We start from the raw sequence: 19,226 nt of genomic DNA, 5'->3' as shown, positions 1-19,226 counted from the left end.
ATTGGAGGCTCCCAGGCTGTGGGCCACACTTTCATCTGCTCACCTTGCTAAGGAGGTCAGGGCTTTGTTCCCTGCGGGAGCACGAGGAGGAAAGGGGACTCCCGCCGGGCTGGGCAGGGGGGCTGGTCTGGAGGCAAGTCCCCCATGTTTGGAGGCCTCAATCCTTTGGAGTCCTGTGGAGAGTTTATGTTTTAAGGTCACATCCCAATCTTCAAGGAGGAGGGTGAGGGGACGAATGGGAGCCCTAGTTCTCGGTTATATAATTAAACCAAGATTTTCCTTCCTGGAGGAACAAAAAGAGGCCAAGGACAGCCTAATTGAAACCTCAGGATTGCTTCTCTGCGTGGCCTGAGCAAGTGGGCCAGCTCCAGCCCCCAGGAGCCAGAGGCCTCTGAGGGCCGCAGGCTGGAGGGTCTGTCTGGCAGGGAGCCTTTGGGTGCCTGTCTTGAGGGCAAACTCTTGTTCTCTGGTCCAAAGTCAGGCCCAGACGTGGCCTCGTCTCTGTCACTGCCCACTCCTGTGGTCCTCACAGTTCTGTCTCCTCCAAGAAAACAGCAGTGCCTGCAGCTCACACGGGCTGCTCTCAAGTGCCGCTAAAAGTGTGCGTCTCTTTATTTACAAGGATGTGAGCCAGGCTGCCTCTTCTGAAGTTGTTCATTACAAATAAGTGATGTTAAAACAGTGATGCTTTATTAATTGCGGATATGGCTGCTAATTAGAACCCAGGCGCGCGTTCTTTATACCTGTTTGTACACTTGCTCCCGAGCAAAGGGCTTCTCATCTCTCCTTGCCTCCTCCCCAACCCCAGAAGAGAATTTCAACTTTAAGACAAACAACTTCATTTACAAGTGTGTCTCTAATTAGCTGCAGAATTAGGAAAGCTGAGTTTTCCCCCATAGATCGGCTAAACCCTCCAGGGAGACTGGTGGAATAGAGAGAATCGCATTTCCAATTATTTTGTTGAATTGCTAATTTAGTTATTGTGCCTGGTGTAATTGTGATGGGTATTGGGTGTGCAATTCAATTTGTTTTAAATATTTGTGGGAAGGCTGATCAGTAATGGAGCTGACCTATTTTATGGCCCAAATTGAGAAAAAAAGACTAAAACACAACAGCCATAAAGATATAGTTTGTTTCCATTTTTATTTTGATCTCTCTCATCCCTCTTAAGACCATTGATGCAACAAAAGGATTAAATTAAAAGATGACAGCCCTTTGATCTTCTCCCTTTGAAAGCTTCTCGGTCCTTGGTAGTTTAATATGCAGATGTGTTAGGGTAGGGTTTCCATGCATTGCTGGGGGTAAGTTTCTGCCTCCCAAAATTGCATTTCTGGGTGCGCCTAGGAGTGACCTGGGGTGCTGGGCTTGGCAGCAGTTCGTCAAGCAGCAGGGGCAGCCTCTGCAGCACAGGGTGCACAGTCCTAGCAGCCATAGAGGATGGCGGAGCCCAGGACCTGTGTGAAGAGGCATTGTTCCTCCAAGTGACTCCTCACACAGGGGTGGGTGACCAGCACCCCCGCTCAGGGGGTTTCTGTACAAATGTCTGTTCCTTGTTGGGTTGAGCTTGCAAAGTTGTGACTAGGGTTAGGCATGAGGGTCCCTCCCTGCCAGCTACTCCAGCTACTCCAGCTGGAAGCTGAGCAGGAATTTCCCTCTTCAGCCAGTGTCTGCCTGGAGGGAGGATTCAGTTGACATTCCTACTCTGGGTCTGGGCTTGGGGCAGGTCTGTGGCTTCCAGGAAGAGCAAGGGACAGGGCTCCACTGGGACTTGAGGTCATAGAAGTAGAGTACTCAGTTATTGTGAAACATGTGCGAGTGCCAGGAGTCATCATGGTCAAGGTTGCTTGCAGGTGTCCTGAGCCCTTCAATTTCAGTGCCTGCCTGGGCCCTGCCCAGCCTCTCAGACATGCCCAGGCTGGGTTGGGCTGGATCAGAGGGTGGCAGAGCAGATTTTAAGGAAAAGGTAATAATAAAAATGGATCAGCAGAGCAGCTGTTGTCCTGAATTTGATCCTAAGAGGATTCCTTTTGTAACTCGATTAGCTTACAAAGGTGCCAGGGTCAATTTCTGTGCTTGACTGCTGAGTGGAAATGTAAGCTTCATTATTCTCAGGTAAGCAGTCAGCTGGGCCTGCAGGAGGATCTTCAGACAGCTTCTTCTCCTTTAGCCAGCTTTTCAAGACAACTGGGAGGGAGCATTTGAGGGACACACTCCTGGTGCCGAGGAGAAGGCCCTGGAGAGGAGCTGGGTGTGGAAGGAAGAGGCGGAGCTGGTAGATGGGGCACTGCAGGGTGTTGGCCTTGGTAGGTCGTGGTCCTGCCCCTTGCACTTATTTTTGACAGCTTCAGCTTCGTTACTGAGGTATAATTTACATACCGTAAAATTCACCACCATAAACACACAGTTTGGCGCTTTTCAGCACATTTGTGGAGTGGTGCTGCCAGCAGGGCGCTGCACCTGTAGGACAGTCCGTCACCTGGAGTTCGTCCACTGGTTTGCAGTAAATCCCACTTCTGGGCCTGGGTTGTAACTTACCTGCTTCCTGTACTTGTAGATTTGCTCTTTTTCTTTTTTTTTTTTTTTAAATAACTTTATTTTGTTTATTATTATTATTATTTTTTAATGTGGTGCTGGGGATCGAACCCAGTGCTTCACACATAGGAGGCAAGTGTTCTACCATTGAGCCACAACCCCAGCCCTAGATTTGCTTTTTCTCAATGTTTCTTATAAAAATTGTACAATATGTCGTCTTTCTGCCTGGCTTTAGTTTCAGATGAGGCTCGTCTGTGTTCCAGCATGTTTCTGGTAGTTGGGTCCCTTTTATTGCAGATGAGTCTCCCATCGAGTGGGTGATGCCCTGATGCGTTCCTCACAGATGGACAAGTATTTGGATTTCTTCCGAATTGTGGCCATGATATATAAAGCTGATAGAGTCTTCGTGAAACATGTTTGCGATTCTCTTGGATACATACATTGGCATGGAACTGCTAGATCTGTTCGTTAATGGCATTTAACTTTCTAAGAAATTGTGGAATGTAGCTGGGACCAGTGACTCACACCTGTAATTCCAGCAGCTCAGGAGGCTGAATAGGAGGATGGCAAGTTTGAGGCCAGCCTCGACAACTTGGTGAAGTCCTATACAACTTAGTGAGATCCTGTCTCAAAAAGGGCTGGGGATGTGGCTTAATAAGTAAGCCTGGGTTCAATTCCTTGTACAAAAAAAAAAAAAGAAAAAAAGAAAAAAAAAGAAAGAAAGAAATTGCCAAACGTGCCACTGGCAATTGAGGTTCCAGTTTCTCCACATCCCTCCTAATACTTCTTGTCGTCTGTCTTCTGATGATAGCCATCCAGGTGGGGAATCTCATTGTGCCTTCAATTCCCATTTCCCCGATGACTAATGATGCTGAACATCTGCATCGTGTTGGATTTCCAGACGCTTTTTATGCTACTGTTGAGATGATCATGTGGGTTTTATCCCTTACTCTATTAATATGGTATATTCCATTAATTGATTTTGGATGTTAAACTAACTTTGTACTCCGGGGACAAATCCCTGTGGCTATGGTGTAATCTTATTTTTTTTTTTTTATGTTGCTGGATTCCATTTGCTAATATTTGCTAAGGATTTTTGCATCTATGTTCATGAGAGATTCTGGTCCGTAGTTCTGTGATGTCTGTGATGTCTTTGTCTTTTGTGTCAGGATAACACCGGCCTCATAGAATGGAACGAGTGTTCCCTCCCTGTCTCCTGAGTTGTGATGAATGGTATTTCTTCTTTCAGTATTTGACAGGGTGGTCACCAGTGAAGCTTTCTGGGACCCGCCTTTTCTTCATGGGAAGATTTTTAATGCTTAATTTAACTTATTTAACGGTTTGGGTCTATATTTAACAGTTTGGGTCTATTCAGATTTTGTTTCTTCTCGAGTCGGTTTTGGTAAATTTGTGTCTTTCTAGAAACTTCTTCTATCTAAATTGTCTAATCTGGTAGTGTAAGGTGGTTCCTCATAATCTTTATCAGGTTGTTCCTTTATAATCCTTTTAATTTGAGTAGGATCACTAGTGTTTTCTTTTTCATTCCTGACTTTGGGAATTTGGGTCTTCTCCCTTTTCTTGTTTGTTGACTTTGTTGATCTTTTTTAAAGAGCTAACTTTTGGTTTTATCAACATTTCTCTAATGTTTACCGTTTTCTCTTTCATTAGTTTCCACTCTAATCTTTGTATTTTCCTTCCTTCTGCTTGCTTTGGGTTGTTTGTTCTTTTTGTATCTTAGGGTAGAAATTTAAATTACTGATCCAGGTCCAGGCCAGTTATTATTGAACCTAGTTCTCCTTTCTGTTGTCAATTTTTGCTTTATGTATTTTGGGGATCTGTTGTTGGATATGTGTACATTTATAATTGATATAGCTTTTATCATTATAAATGTTCCTCTTTGTCTCTAGTGATATTTAATATTTTTCCAATTATCAATATAGCTACTCCAACTTTTTTGGTTACAGTTTGCATAGTATATGGTTTTCTGTACTTTTATTTTTATTTTTGTGTCTTTTTTTTTTCTTGCACTTTAGATTCAAAGACACAAATGGAGACAGAATATGGTTGGATTTTCTTTTTTTCATATAGTCTGACAGTCTCTGCCTATTCATTGGAATTAGTCATTTCAAATTTAACAAATGTATTTTCATTTGTTTGGTGCTGGGGATTGAACCCCAGGGTACTCTGTCACTGAGGTACATCCCCAGCCCTAGTTTTTAATTTTGAGATAGGATCTCACTAAATTGCTGAGGCTGGGCTTGAACTTGGGATCCTCCTGCCTCAGCCTCCTGATCACTGGGATTACAGGTGTGCCTGGCTTGGCTCTTACTTTTTAATGGGTCTTCTTGCTTTTCCTCTTCATGTGCTCAGGGGTTCACAATTTGTGCGGGTTGAGAGCTCAGCAAAACCCTCTGTGGCTGTCTCACTTCTCATTTCTGCTAACTTTCTGGATAGGCTGCTGATTTGTTGCTTAAGCTAGCCACGATCACCACAGCAGGCTGGCTGGGCCTCCCTGGGTGTTTGCCACTGATCTACTAATTACTCCTAAGCACTGGGCATGGGATGTTGCTATCGATTCAGTTTCATCCGCGATCCCAGATTATAATCTTTTTTAGAGCTAGAAGAGAGTTTCAGAGTCTTCTCCTTCTGCCCTCGGTAACCTCCCAGGGAAAGCAGGATTCCAGAAAGCCCTTGAGTTCCTCAGGTCCCCAGCAGGACAGGCTTGGAGGGCAGCCTTCTCAGCTGGCTGTTGCCCCCCAGTGGCACTTGTGTTTAGTGACCTTGTTAACTCAAGGCCTAGACAAGGCCTAGACCCTGCCCTCACCACGGGAAGGTTCTCTGACAATGCCCTGTGACAAATGTACACCGGGGTGAGAATAGGTCCCCAAAAAGGAAGGACAAAGCATGCAGAGAACTGCGATGGATTGAGGACTTGCTGGTTACAGCTGGCACTTGATTCATGCCAACTAATGTGATTTTTCAAAAAGCCCCACAGTGGTTTCTTAATTATCCACATTTCACAGAGGAGGAGTCAGGAACTTCCCCCAGGACAAGAGAGACCGGAGTGAGGGGCAGGAGAGCCCAGCTCAGACTTGCTCTGAGGTCTGCCCTTTGAAGTGGCTGTTAAAGGGCCTGTTAGGATGGGCAAGTTGCACTTGGTTCCTCCTGACTCGAGGCCTGGACTTCTATGATGGCTTCCATCTCTCCTCACCCGCAGTCCTTACTGCTTACTTTAGAACAGTTATTGAATCAGGATGTTTGGGACTCATTCAGTCCCCTCTGAGCTGTGGTCTGTCTGTCCCATCTCCTTATAGTTCCTAGTGGGCTGAGCCCACTGTGTTCCCAAGTCCTCAGGGGCAGAGGCTCCACTGTCTAACCCCAGGGAGTCCTTATTTGGAGCTGTCCTATAGCCATTCTTATTAGCTGCCCCCTGGAGCTGTTTCTGGCCATCACAAGGAGCCAGTCACTTCTGGAGTTAGTGACATGAAGACAGCAGCATGGTGAGCTCTTGTCACCTGACTGACAGGGTTTCTGGAGTATTGAAAATAGTTGATAATCACCCTCCATTATTTCTATGCTTCCTGTGGGTGGCCAGGACCTACTGTTCTGGGTGACTGCCCCAACTTTGGGACAATACACATCTAAGAGAGCTGAGCTTGGACCCAGGCTTCTTAGCACCCAATGTGGATGGTGCTCTTTTTCTGTAATCAGGCTGCAACCTACACCTCAGTACACTGCCTCCCCCATCCATGCCCACAGATCATGAGAGGTCTCTCGCTCTGCGGGACAAACCCCTCTCCTTGACTGGCATTTAAGGATCTTCATGGGATCACTGATGCTGATGAGTCTATCACTCCCCCAAATGGCTGCTCTGCTCCCATTCAATACCCCAGGGGCCCTTGACTCCCTACAGATGCCAGCTCCCCGGCCTGGAGCCTCCTGGCTGCCACTTGTGACAACTCCAGCCCTCAGCTCTCTGTGCCACTCAGTGGGCCTCAGTGCTTCCTGCGGGGCAGCATTGGCCCTCTGATGCCAGGTCCCGAGAAGCCAGCTGCTGGGCTTCCCTCCCAGCTCACCGCCTCTCAGCCTCACAGAGCCCTCCCTGGATGGCCACTAGCCATTTGCATTCATCACAGTGCTCTTGCTTTCTGGTTAGGGAACTAGTGTTGGTCTAGGACTGGATCCCTGAACCCTCGGGCTTTCCTTTATTACCCCAAAGGAGTGCCAATGGGAATTTTAATTTCCTTATATTAAAAACTGGAGAAGCTGGGCACAGTGGTGCATGTCTGTAATTCCATCAGCTCAGGAGGCTGAGGCAGGAGGATTGAGAGTTCAAAGCCAGCCTCAGCAAAGCGAGGTGCTAAGCAACTTGGTGAGACCCTGTCTTTAAATAAAATACAAAAAAGGGCTGGGGATGTGGCTCAGGGGTTAAGTGCCCCTGGGTTCAATCCTAGTACAAAACAAAAACAAAATGAAGCAAAAACTGGTGCAGTGTCACTTCCTAGCAGAAGAAAGCACTATCCCTGTCAGTCAAACAAGTTCCTAAGAGCCCAGGCCTGTGGTGTGGTCTGGTTGTCGCTTGGCTGGGGGAGGAGGCCGAGGCCTCTCTGCTGGCCAGGACTCCTGCCCTGTATACTGAGTGCAGCAGCTGGAGGCAGAGAAACAGTGTCCCCGTGTCTGCCTTTTAAAGAATAGCTGACTTTACAGTGATTCAACCTGATACTTTCGAAACTTTAACAGCTCATTTCATCTTGGAAGAAGCCATTCTCTGCTTTGTTACACATTCCAAAGACAGAGACAAACGGGGCACTGAGTTTAATAATCAGCCAGGGCTAGTGATCCCCCCAGCTTTCTTGTGGCCTATACCTTTCTTTGCAAATGTTCAGGGATTGATGCTCATTCCTGCCTCAACTATACGGACTCACAGCATTTACAAAGGGAACCGAGACCGAAGGCCGAAGGCACAGTTGAGTGTCCTGCCCTCAGTGCCCCAAGTGCCTAGACTCCAAAATCCAATAAGTTCTCCAGTACTAAGAAAACTTAAAACCTCTCCTTCCGAGTCTCTAACAAGGGCCAAGAAGCCCAGACTTTAAAACAGACTGTTTCAAAAGACCCAACTTCCTGCCTGTTAGGACGGGACTTCCAGGGACTGGGCTCCAGGCCCAAAGGCTCTTGGGCTGCGGTGGGCTCTGGAGCTGTTATCCTCACTGCACAGGCCAAGCGCCTTCTTCCCTGCCCTCAGCTGATTCTCTTTTGGGGGGCCCCCCACCGAGGCCCCTGTCCAGCTCTCAGCAGGCAGGGTTTTCTATGGAAACTAAAGAGCTGCTTCTCGGCTGGGCACGGGCATTGGCGGCCTGGCGGATTCTACCTTCATTCAGGCAGAGACAGGTGGCAAGGCCAGCCCTTTGTGGCCTCCCCTGTTCATCCTTGTGTAAGGTTGGAGACAAAGGGTGTTGGGTGTCGTACCCCACCACTGAGTCCCTGTTACAGCCCTGCTGGAGGTGGAACAGATGGGTGGCTGGGCGTGGATTGAAATGACAAACTGTGGCTCTTCTACAAATGTTGAAGGTTTATTTCAACAAAATGTGAAAAGAGTTCATTTGACTGAAGGCTCCTCACGTGGCGGCGGTGTGTCCACCGACTCCTCGCCAAGAGGGGAGCAGGCTGCATTGTGAACAGAGAAAGGTAACACGGCAAGCTCGGTTCCAGCGAGTCCTGGTCACTATGTCATTTTTTCTCCTGCCTCGGTAACCTCACGTGTCATGGGCTGTGGGAACATCCGACTGCTCACTTCTGCGGCTCTTTCTGACTCTCCAAATGGACAATCCCTGTCCCGGGGAAGGGGGAGTAGGCACTACAGGGTTCTGGAGAGGAACCTTGTTCATTTAAATGTGTCATAATTGGGTGGGACAAGGGGCGCTCAATGAGCACAACCCATGCCCACCCCCCACAGGACAGGCATCCAGAGGAGGAAATGATTTTCTCTCACCTGTGGGCATGTGGGATTTGACTTATTACAGAAAAGTGCAGAGGGATAATCTGGTCAGAGATGAATCCAGTTCTTACTTACAAGTGAGCAAATAACTAGCAAAAGTGCAAGCTTCTTCCTGGACTGGGAATTATCCTCCATTTTTTCCCTGCCCTTCTTGGAAAGTACCAAACACCTATACCTTCAGCCAGGCAGCCTGAGGCCCCGACTCTTGGAGGGGGCCCGCTGCTATCCAGCCCTGTAGTGTTCCTCAGCAATCTAGAACTGCTACGTTCCGCCGCTCTCTCTGTACAAGGAGAAGAGGGGGAGGCGGAACCCTTTCTTGTGTGTGAATTACAGGGTTAAGGCTCAAAACTGTAGCTTGTTCAGAAGTATTCATACCCCTGCTTCTACTGCATCTTAGTGATTTCCTCCTTGGTCGTCAGTGACAAATGCAATTATCTGAGCTGTAGGAACTGATGCCACCCCAGCCCTGATCACCTGCCACTCTTGCTTTAGGAAAACCAATGGGGGAATCAGTAAGCTCTTTTCTTGGATAAACTGGTTGTTGAAAATATGTTCTCTCCACCACTCCTGTGAAGGCCCCCGCTGCTGGCCAGGGAGGGACCAGAAAGCATGGGGGACAGCAGCACCATGACTGAGTTGTGAGGGATCTTAAGGTCATGTGGAATCCGTGTTCCCTGGAAGCCTTCAAACACCAGGAAGGCTGGTGCCTGGTGCTGGGAGCACAGCTGCCCCCAGGTCCTCCCAGCATCTGTGGGAAGGCCTGCTGCTGTGTACATTCAGGGAAGGAGACGAGGCCCAGGGAGGACAGAAATGTCGGCTGCTAGGAGAGATGCCCCAGAAATAGGGATGAGCGATGCTACAGGCACCGACGGTTAGCTTCTTGCAACTGTCAAAGCTCCAGGCTTAACAGTGACAACCTTCTAGGTCCTAAGGAGAGCGACGTCTCCCTTCATGGCTATTCTTTCTGCAGCATGAGTGTGCATCAGGGGCAGAGGCTGGGCTTTTCACACCCTGACCTCACGGTTCCTAGGTACATGAGCTAGGTGAGAGGTGGCAGGTCAGCCACCGTCCATATGTACTAAGAGAAGTTAATTTAGGGGCCTCAATCTTAGGTTAAGAATCACTACCTGGTCTATTTTCTTTTGCTCTTGGGTCATGGTTTCCCCTCATCTTTGAGTTCTGATTGAGCTTGCAACAATTTCATGCTCTGGCCTTTCTCCATAAGCAGAAATCTTGGTGTAGTTAAATGGGGGCGGGTTCCTCTCCAGTGCCTACTGTGTGCTGGGCAGAATGTGGGGTGATAAACGATGGACTTGAGGTTTCCTTCTCTCCTGGGCCCCAGCCCTCCTCTGCTGCCTGTGGCTGAGGCTCATGAGGCCGGGGGACTGCTAACTGCCTGTAAACTCCTCACACATCCCTGTGCCGGGGTCAAGGGGCTGTCGGGGCAGTGTAGTAAGAGCTCATGGTACCTGCTGTACCCTTCATTGCCTTCTGAGTCCTGTGCAGGGAGAGAGGACTGTTGACACAGCTGGGGTAATAAATACTGAACTGGGCTTTGTGATCCTATATCCCAGATGTCATGCATAACCTGAAACATTCAAGGGAAAGCAAAATGCCACTCTGTCTCCAGTGCTGGGTTTCCTGTGCCTTCTCATTACAGTGGATTCAGTTGTAAGAGGCAGCTGTAGCCCTTTTCTCCAGAGGCAGGGCAGGGATGGGCAGGAAGCTCTTCCTACGTGGAAGGGGAATCCATCGTGGAGAGGATCCGTACGACTTCTGCTCGCTGAGTGGGTGAGATGTGCTGGGTCATGTGGACGATGGAATCCATGGCAACCTCGGGATTGGCCTGTACCAAGCTGAAGCAGATTGAGGATGGTGAAAAGTGTCTCAACTGGGGCAGCTTTAGAACTGTCAGGCAAACATGCTAACATGGCCCACTGCCTTGCTTTCCTACATTAAAATGTCCTCAACAAGTCCAGCAACTTGGAAGGCTGAGGTAGGAGGATTGCAAATTCAAGGCCAGCCTTAGCAAGACACTGTCTGAAAATGAAAAGGGCTGGGGTATATAGAGAGCACCCCTAGGTTCAATCCCCAGTAACGACAAAAAGCAAAAACAAAAACAAAAAAACAACAACAAAACTCTCCAACTCTTGGCTGGGGCTGTAGCTCAGTGGCAGAGTGCTTGCCTAGCACACGTAAAGCACTGGGTTCAATCCTCAGCACCACATAAAAATAAACAAACAAAATAAAGGCATCTGTCCATCTACAACCATAAAACAACAACAAGTAGAGCACTTGCCTAGTAGGTATGAGGTCCTGAGTTCTATTTCTAATATGAAAAACCAAACCCAAACCACCAGCATTGACAGAAATCTACATGAAAGGGGTGCCCTGGCTAAATCAGGGACAATATGGCAGCAAAATAAATACAGTGATAAATTAGTGAAAACACAAATTCTTTTCTCTATACCAATAATGAATTTCTTTATAGAATCTGAGTGCTGACTCATCATTGGGAAGGGTGAGCTGACACTGGAAAGTTATCATTTTGCAACTTCATTGTAAAGACTGGTTCATGCAAGAATCACCACTGGACATTAAGTCTAAGGGAAAATTTTGATGGGGAGCAAGACATCTGTATAACCTTCAAAAGTGTCTTCCCACAGACTGCTCATTAAGTGCAAGGAGGGAAAATCAGTAATTATACAGTGGAGAAATTGAGTAAGATCTTGACCAGGTGATGGAAATCAAATCAAATAAGGAGTGGCAGATGAACACTGTGTGCCTCCAGATGGGGACTCTGTGAAGGCCACATCACATAACCACATTAGGCAATCTCAAAATGAGCAATGGACTACAAATGGTAAATTTCTTTTCAATGCTGGAGATGAAATCCAGGACTATGCACCTGCTGGGCCAGCACCCTCCCACCACACATCCCAGCTCAGATGGCAGGCTGAAGATAAAGTTTTTAAATTAATGTCAAATTTTCTATAGCTATGTACAAGAATATCTCAGCTGGGCACGGTAGCACATGCTTGTAATCCCAGTGACGGCTGAGGCAGGAGGATTGCAAGTTCAAAGCCAGCCTCAGCAACTTAGTGAGATTCTGTCTCAAAATAAACAAAAACGGGGGGCGGGGGGTGGGGGTGTTTGGATGGTGGCTCAGTGGTAAAGCACTTGCCTAGCTTGTGTGAGGCACGGGGTTAGACACTCAGGACCATGTATAATAAATAAAAATAAAGTTCTATCAACAACTAAAGGGGAAAAAAAAAAAAAAAAAAAAAACGACTGGAGATTTGGTTAAGGGGTTAAGTGGCCCTGGGCTCAATTCCTGGTACCAAACAAACAAAACTGTATTCTTAGCACACAAATGATAAAAGCAAATGGGGTAATGTAAGTTATAGGTAAATTTAGGAGCAGATATATAGACGGGTGTTTTCTAAAACTAAGAACAGTTTGGTAACTTTTCCACAATTAAATATTTCCAAATATTATGAAAATGCCCAAGTAGGTACCATACAGTTAGCTTTCCTTTCTCCCAGAATTTTCATCTGGTTCGAGTGTGTGTGTATTCAGAACTAACAGGTGTGTGCAACCAAACTAAGCTTTTATCCAGTTGAGATTACTAAGTGCCCCTGGGAACCAGAGAAAGAAATGTGCCTCAGGGCTGTATTGTATAGCAGTCTCCAACATCAAGAGGCCACAAAAATCGGGACATCATGTCATGATTTGTTCTGAACTTTCTATTCCAAAGAAACTAGTCCCTCTAGTGGGGCACTGTGGTGCATGCCTGTAATCCCAGCGGCTTGGGAGGCTGAGGCAGGAGGATTGCAAGTTCAAAACCAGACTCAGCAACCTAGTGAGGTCCTAAGCAACTCAGTGAGACCCTATCTCTAAATAAAAATTTAAAAAGGGCTGGGGATGTGGCCCAGTTTTTAAACGCCCCTGTGTTCAATCCCCCACTGAAAAAAGAAAAAAAAAAAAAGCCCATGTAGTTCAGGTAAGTCTCCCTTGCTGGTCTCACCTGCGGATCTGCTTGAGCACGTAGTCTCTGCTGATGTATTTGATGTTCTCCTCTATCACTGATCGAACACCATCTTCTTCTGTCAGTTGTTTCTCCAGCCATTCCACCAGGTCCTTATTATTGTCCCACACATAGGCCTGCAAACAGTGACTCTTTGTGAAACACTGGGATCAGGCCAGGCCCCATCACCTGATCAGTTACTGGAAAGTTTACTCCCAAAGCTTGCTTAGTGTAAAAAATGCTAGCCATTGTAATAGGAGGAGACAGGGGAGTTGCACTTCCTGTTTCTCTCCTGTGAGCTGCACAGACACATTCAGATCCTCCAGCTGGGCTCTCCCAGGGCATCAGGATTCACCCCACACTGTTGCCAGATTTAGGGTAGCTACCTATGCTACAAAGGCTAAGAGATTCAATAACCTGACAGGTTTGAGAGAAATAGTTAATAGCTCACATGGCTTAGTAAACTGTGACTGAGAAGTTAGGGTAGTTTGGTTATTTTTTTTTTCTTTTGGAGAAACTGAAACATAGTTCCCAAAGTGTGTCTCGGGTCCCAGCGAGGCCTGGCAAGTGAGGCCCTGAACTGTGCCTTGGTCCTGCTGTGGAAGCCTCCTGCAGTCCAGCCACTGTTTCACTGAGACCCTGGAAGAAGTCTCACTGCTACAGAAGAGCCACCAGGACAGAAACCTGCCCCCATCTTACTAGCTATGAGAGTATGAAAAAGGGTTAGGAAGTCTACAACCCTGAAAGACTCAGTAAACCACTGCCTGCCTCCTGTTTTTCAAGATCATTTAGCTGAGTATTTCCTAGGTAGTTGACTACATAATAATTCAGGAGTGTGTTGGAAGCCTAATAGCCTTCTCCTTGCTCTCTTCTCCTCTCATTTTCTTTACAAATCATTTAGGAATCGTTTTGTTAATGGTTTCCGGAAAACCAAGTACCACCATTAGGGCTCATTCATATTTATGTCATTTTGTTTGGGTAATTAAACACAAAGCTCGTCATTTAAAGGTGCGCTATCCTTCTCTGTTATCACTAACGAAGTCAAAGTCAGAATGACAATGAGTTTTGCTGTAATTTAATAGGTGGGTACAGTGGAAACTAGAGGCTTCTTCGGGGCTTGCCATGTGGTGAGAGGAAACCTGGACACAGGCAAGGACACAAGAGGCACCACTGCAACCACAGGGCCTGTGAAGGCACCGAGGGGACATTCCCGTCACACCCTCCAAAAGGCCTCCGCAGCAGGAAAGTGGGCACTGGGCTGTTTTCAACCTGGTTCATGCCTTTAAAAACATGGTGTTAGCCGTTTGTGGTGGCACACACCTGTAATCCCAGCTACTGGGGAAGCTGAGGCAGGAGGATCCCAAGTTGGAGGCCAGCCTGGACAATTGGCAAGGCCTCATTTCAAAATAAAATGACAAGGGCTGGGGACATGGCCCAGTGGTGCAGCACTTGCCTAGCATGCATGAGGGCCTTGGTTCAATCCCCGGTATGGCAAAACAAACAAACAAACGAAAAACCCTAAAAACGTAGTTCTTTTCAGACTCTCACTTCCTAGTCCTAACTTAGCTGGCAAGTTAGCTGTGATTGATTATTTATTATGTGCCACTTCACTGACTTTGGTGTCTCTAAAAACCTGTAAGGAGTCCTTTACACATGAAGGATGCACTCCTAGGACTAGACACCAGCTTTTTCTTGCTCTCAGTCCATTTCCTTTTCTGGCTCCAGATCTGCCCATCTCTACCTGTCATCACTGACAGATCAGCTCTTCTTCAGCTGGGATGGTGCCTCGTGACAGTGCGAACCTGAGGGAGCCAGACCATTTCTCTATGCCTCACAAAGGATTGAAGGTGTTTTGTTTGTTGGTGTGTGTGTGTGTGTGTGTATACTGGGGATTGAACCCAGCCTTTTTTTTATTTTGAGGCAGGGCCTTGCTAAGTTGCTGAGGCTGGCTGGGATTACAGGCATGGGCCATGGTGCCCTGTTCAACAGCATCTCTTGAGGCTCAGTGGCAGGGAAGTGTTTTGCTCCTAAGAAAAGGAAGTGCCACATCAATTACTACTGCCAAGGGGGAGATGGGTAGCACTGTTTCCCCCATGTGTGGTTGTCTTAACTCACTCATGAGTTCTGGGATAAGGAGCCATATGGGGACAGACACACCTGGAGTCCAGACTCCAATCACTGCCATCTAAACTTCCACATTTCCATTTCTTTCTTTCTTTCTTTTTTTTTTTTTTTTGGTGCTGGGGTTTTGAACCCAGGGCCTTGTGCTTGTGAGGCAAGCACTCTACCAACTGAGCTATATCCCCAGCCCTTCCACATTTCCATTTCTATCACTGGTAAAGTAGGTTTCTCCATAGTTCCAAGATTTATACCTTCCCCTACTTAGAAAGATTTGGGGGGAGGGAAAAATAAAACAATGGATGCTTCTTGGATTTCAGGATGGGGGAAAAAAACCAACTAGATTTACCCAAGAATCCCAAAGCCTTTAGTTTAGGAGAATATTTAATACTCTTATTAATCATTTTTAATCCGTTTGCTTTTAATTAAGAAACAGCATGATGCTTTCCTATCAACATATGCCAGGGAGCAGATTAATTGTGGCTTAAGATAACTCTCCTTGATTGGTGTAATGTATTAGCTAACGAGATGCCTGCTTCTAACGATGCTCAGACACTACACTGGAAAGCCAGCTACCCTCTAGAGAAAACTCTTCTTCCTTCCCCTCCTGCAGCCACAGAATATGCTAGGTGTTTAAACACTTAAGAAAGTTTCCAGACAAGATTAGAGCAGCACATTCTAAGTTTTACAGTTGCTTGAAAATATGGGCCCTATATATGGAACTGCTGTTCATGTAAATAGGTTCACTGGATGACAGCCGCCAAGCCCCAACCCCGATAAAATGTAGGTCACAGCCCAGAGTGCACAAAGGCAAAAGGGCTGCAAGTCCTAATCCATGTGTTTAGCAAGAATAAACGAATGCACCTCCATGGCACTGGTTTTCAGACCTGGGAGGGCTTCATATGCTGTTGTGAGCTAACATGTCCTAGCTGGGTTCTCTGTGGAGTTTACAACTCCTTGTCTGGCCTCTTTAGAATGTCTTAAGACATTCTAGCCATCTAGGACAGGGATTCCAGTTCCAGGAAAAAAGCTATCATCACTTCTCTCTTTAGAATTAGGAAAATGTGACTGATATTCCCAGTATTTCAGTGTCAATCGATCGATCTATCTATTTATTCATTTATTTATATATTTATTTTTTAGTTATAGGTAAACACAATATCTTTATTTAATTTTTACGAGGTGCTGAGGATCGAACCCAGTGCCTCATGCATGCTAGGTGAGCACTCTACCACTGAGCCGCAACTCGAGCCCTCAGTGTGGATTTTAAATAAGTGTGAAATGATGGGTGGCTAACCTTATGACAGGCCTGCATTTATATGTCACCTGCCTGATATGCCAATCAGACATTTTAATACCAATAAAGACACTTTCTCTCTGAAACAATGGAGGAGTATCTTAGGCTCTACTCAGCCTCACTATTATATGTAGTAGTCTAGCTTACAAAAATCTACATAACCTGTTTGGAAAGTTCGGTTTCTTAAAGCTGTTACGCCCGCTGTGTGCAACAGTATAGCAGGGCCAAGGAGTGAACCCTGATCGCCACACCCTACAAAGAACTCACCTTGTGAGCTTTTTAGAGACACCTCCAGCTGGGGAAGTTCCTTGCAGTTCTCACCTAGGCTCACCTAGGAGCCACCCAGTGCAGTGGGATGCGATGACACACACATCCCTGAGCAAGTGCATATTTTGGAAAGACATTTCAATATGCCTCCACTTATAAGCCTTACCTATACAGGAAGCAACGTGATTTTTTCAGAGGCTCTGGAGTACAGCAGCAAAAGGCCACATGGGCCAGAGTGGCTTGCTGGACCCCCATCTCCTGAGAGCCACCTTGCCCCAGGCCCATGAAAGGGCCAAAGCAGCACTTTCCTGGTTGTGCCTTACCTCCTCCCTTTCTGCTCCTACACAAAAAGTATGATTAAGTGACTCTATCAATGGTGCTTTTTCCTGTTATCCTCACAAGGGCTACCTATCTGGAGCCCTGGAATAAGGGTAAGTGAGTAGCCATCTGGAAAGTAACAGTACCTGAAGGCACTAAGCTGTGGGAACATGACAGCCAGCCAAATCAGAGTTTTCACCCAGCATCCCTACTGCCCATTAATACTGTGAAGTCACACACCTCTGTTGTTACTTTCAGCTTCTAATACACTTTGCTGAGGCCACTGTGCTCTGTGCTTATGTAGTCTGAACTTACTGAGCCTTGTGAATCGTGAATGTCACTCCCATTTTACATATAAGGAAATGGAGATTCAAATAATATGCCCAGCAGTAAATGGCAAAGCTGTGTTCCCAAAGGTTTGTAAGATTCCAAAACCCACATTCTTCTCCTTGTTCTAATCTCAATTTTTACTATTGAAGAGGAGGACCAATCAGCCTGTTTGAAAAACTACGTACCTCAAATTGTGAAAGTAAGAAATCAAGACAGAAAACATGTCCATGAAACAAATGTGCACCACACACTTACAAACCAATTTAAACCACTGTTCTTGTTATTGTTTTCAGGGAGCTGTAGTGGTGCTTTGCTTCTGCCTGCAGTGAACCATAAACTTTACCATTTCCTACAATAGGGACTGTCCCAGTGGATCCAAACAGAATCCCATAATTCATGGTAACGGATACCTCTAAGAGAAACAAAAGAATTACACTTCTCAGTTATATAACATCAGTGTCTTTAATTTTTTGTCCTCGAATCTCCTTTATCAGGATTAAGATTAAGAAAACAAATTCTCGAGGAAAAAAGAACACAAGGCATGGCTAGTAGATGCCTATCACTACATGTCCTTCCCCACCGGTCACCACAGTAAGGATTAGAGGGTCACTTCTTGGTGCAAAGTGAGGGTCTAGACTTAGACACTTTCTGCACTTGAGAGACACAGCATATTAGACACTTTCTGCAACTTGAGAGACACAGCATATAAAATCTGTCACTGTTTGAAGAACCAAAAAAAAAAAAAGGTTTTAAGCGGTTTCCTAACAAGAAGCAGATTCTACAGCAGCCCTTCAGAGGCGGCCTGGTGGCTTCTGAACACTGCAACAGTCTCTTCTCTCAAGGGCGCTGCAGATTTTATCACCCACCCCACACTAAACTAGGTCCTGCTGAGCCTGCAGAATATGGAAGGAGGTTTCAAAGCCATATGCCCTGACTTCAGAGGATCACCCATCCTTACTGTCTCTCCTTGCTGTCCCCTGGATGGAGAATTCTGGAGGATGCTGTCTTTTATAGACTGGAGGATGCTGTCTTTTGTACACTGGAACAAGAATTGAGAAATTGTCTCAATTCTTGGGTATGATTGGTTCCCAGTGCTCAGCCTCTTCCTGGGCTATGAGACTGGAGGTGTCTCCTGTACTTGTTCTAGCCGGGAGCCTGTGCACATATAGTCAACTGTTCTCTCCACTGGTAAGAGATGGCAATGACCTGTTTCTTCAGACACACTGTCCCCCTGGGAGCAGGATGCTAAGGAGCAAGCGAGGGGCCTATCTACTTACTTCACGCTTGGGGGGAAACTATTCCTTCTCCTCATCCTTGTGCCTACTGAGGCTGTGCACGTCCATTAGTGACTAATGCGGTAGGAAGCGACTCGGGCCTCTCCTGGCCACACACACACACTCCATTTACCTAGCTGGCCACTCTTAACTGGAGAACAACCTCTTATTTTACACTTGCGTGACTTTCAATGCCAACTTCCACTAGAAGCTGCCAGTAGCCACTGACAAAATTGTCTCACTCAATTATGATGCCACAGGCTGACCTTAACCTGAACCAAATGTCGGAGAAGGCTGTGCTCCCCTGCTGCGTATCTGAAATATTTATCCAAAGAAGCTTTTCAGTCGTAAAGAAATGGGCAGACTTAACACAAAGGTGAATCTTAGAAGCACCCTACTGCACTGGCTTTAAAACCAACAGTGAATCCTGGAGTTCCTTGCTGAGAATGATTAGCAGAGGCTTCAGGCGACATTTTCCAGAAAGAAGCCAGAGTGCCCCTTTTTGTAGGCCAAAACCCTTCAAGCCACCACCCTCGGGCAGCCAGCCCTCCATCAATACTCTAACCTGGTAGTCACCAAAGGTTCTGATTACAGAGCTAACAGAAAGATAGATGTGCTCTATCAATATTCTGATAAAATATATACCAACACAATTTAATCCATATACTGTTAGCTGCTAATAAAGGTTAACTTTTTTGTGTGCGGTGTTGGGGAATAAACACAGGGCCTTGTGTATGCTAGGCAAGCAGTAGACCACTAAGCTACAACTCCAGTCCCTACTTTCTTTTCTTTTTTTGGTATGGGATTGAACCCAGGGGTGCTTAACCACTGAGTCACATCCCTACCCCTTTTTAATAATTTTTTGAGATAGGGCCTTGTTAAGTTGCTACTGCTGGCTTTGAACTTGCAATCCTCCTGCTTCAGCCTTGAGTCACTGGGATTACAGGTGTGCACCACTGTACCCAGATTTAGCTTTTTCTTCCCATCCTATTGTGCCCTATCTTACACACATTGTTATTCCAGGGCCAAATGCAAGTGTGTCTGCTATGTCATCCTGGCCTCCGACCT

General features: G+C 46.4%; 1 protein-coding gene across 7 annotated transcripts in view; it reads right to left on the bottom strand.

Annotated features, from left to right (window-relative positions):
• Nucleotides 1-8,081: 8,081 nt before the first annotated feature.
• Nucleotides 8,082-19,226, bottom strand: part of Acaca (acetyl-CoA carboxylase alpha) — a 276,215-nt gene continuing 265,070 nt past the window's right edge. For all 7 annotated transcript variants that reach the window (XM_027950233.2, XM_071603724.1, XM_071603728.1 and 4 more), the window contains 2 exons: nt 12,555-12,691; nt 8,082-10,383 (listed from right to left, as the gene is read on the bottom strand). In XM_027950233.2, the coding sequence (XP_027806034.1) occupies nt 10,260-10,383; nt 12,555-12,691 (261 nt within the window). In that variant the 3' untranslated portion in view covers nt 8,082-10,259. The remainder of the gene's footprint in view (nt 10,384-12,554; nt 12,692-19,226) is intronic.

The sequence above is a fragment of the Marmota flaviventris genome, chromosome 17 (genome assembly GCF_047511675.1).
Source record: "Marmota flaviventris isolate mMarFla1 chromosome 17, mMarFla1.hap1, whole genome shotgun sequence".
In the NCBI taxonomy this organism is placed as follows: domain Eukaryota; kingdom Metazoa; phylum Chordata; class Mammalia; order Rodentia; family Sciuridae; genus Marmota; species Marmota flaviventris.
This window is presented reverse-complemented; position numbering and strand designations above follow the sequence as displayed.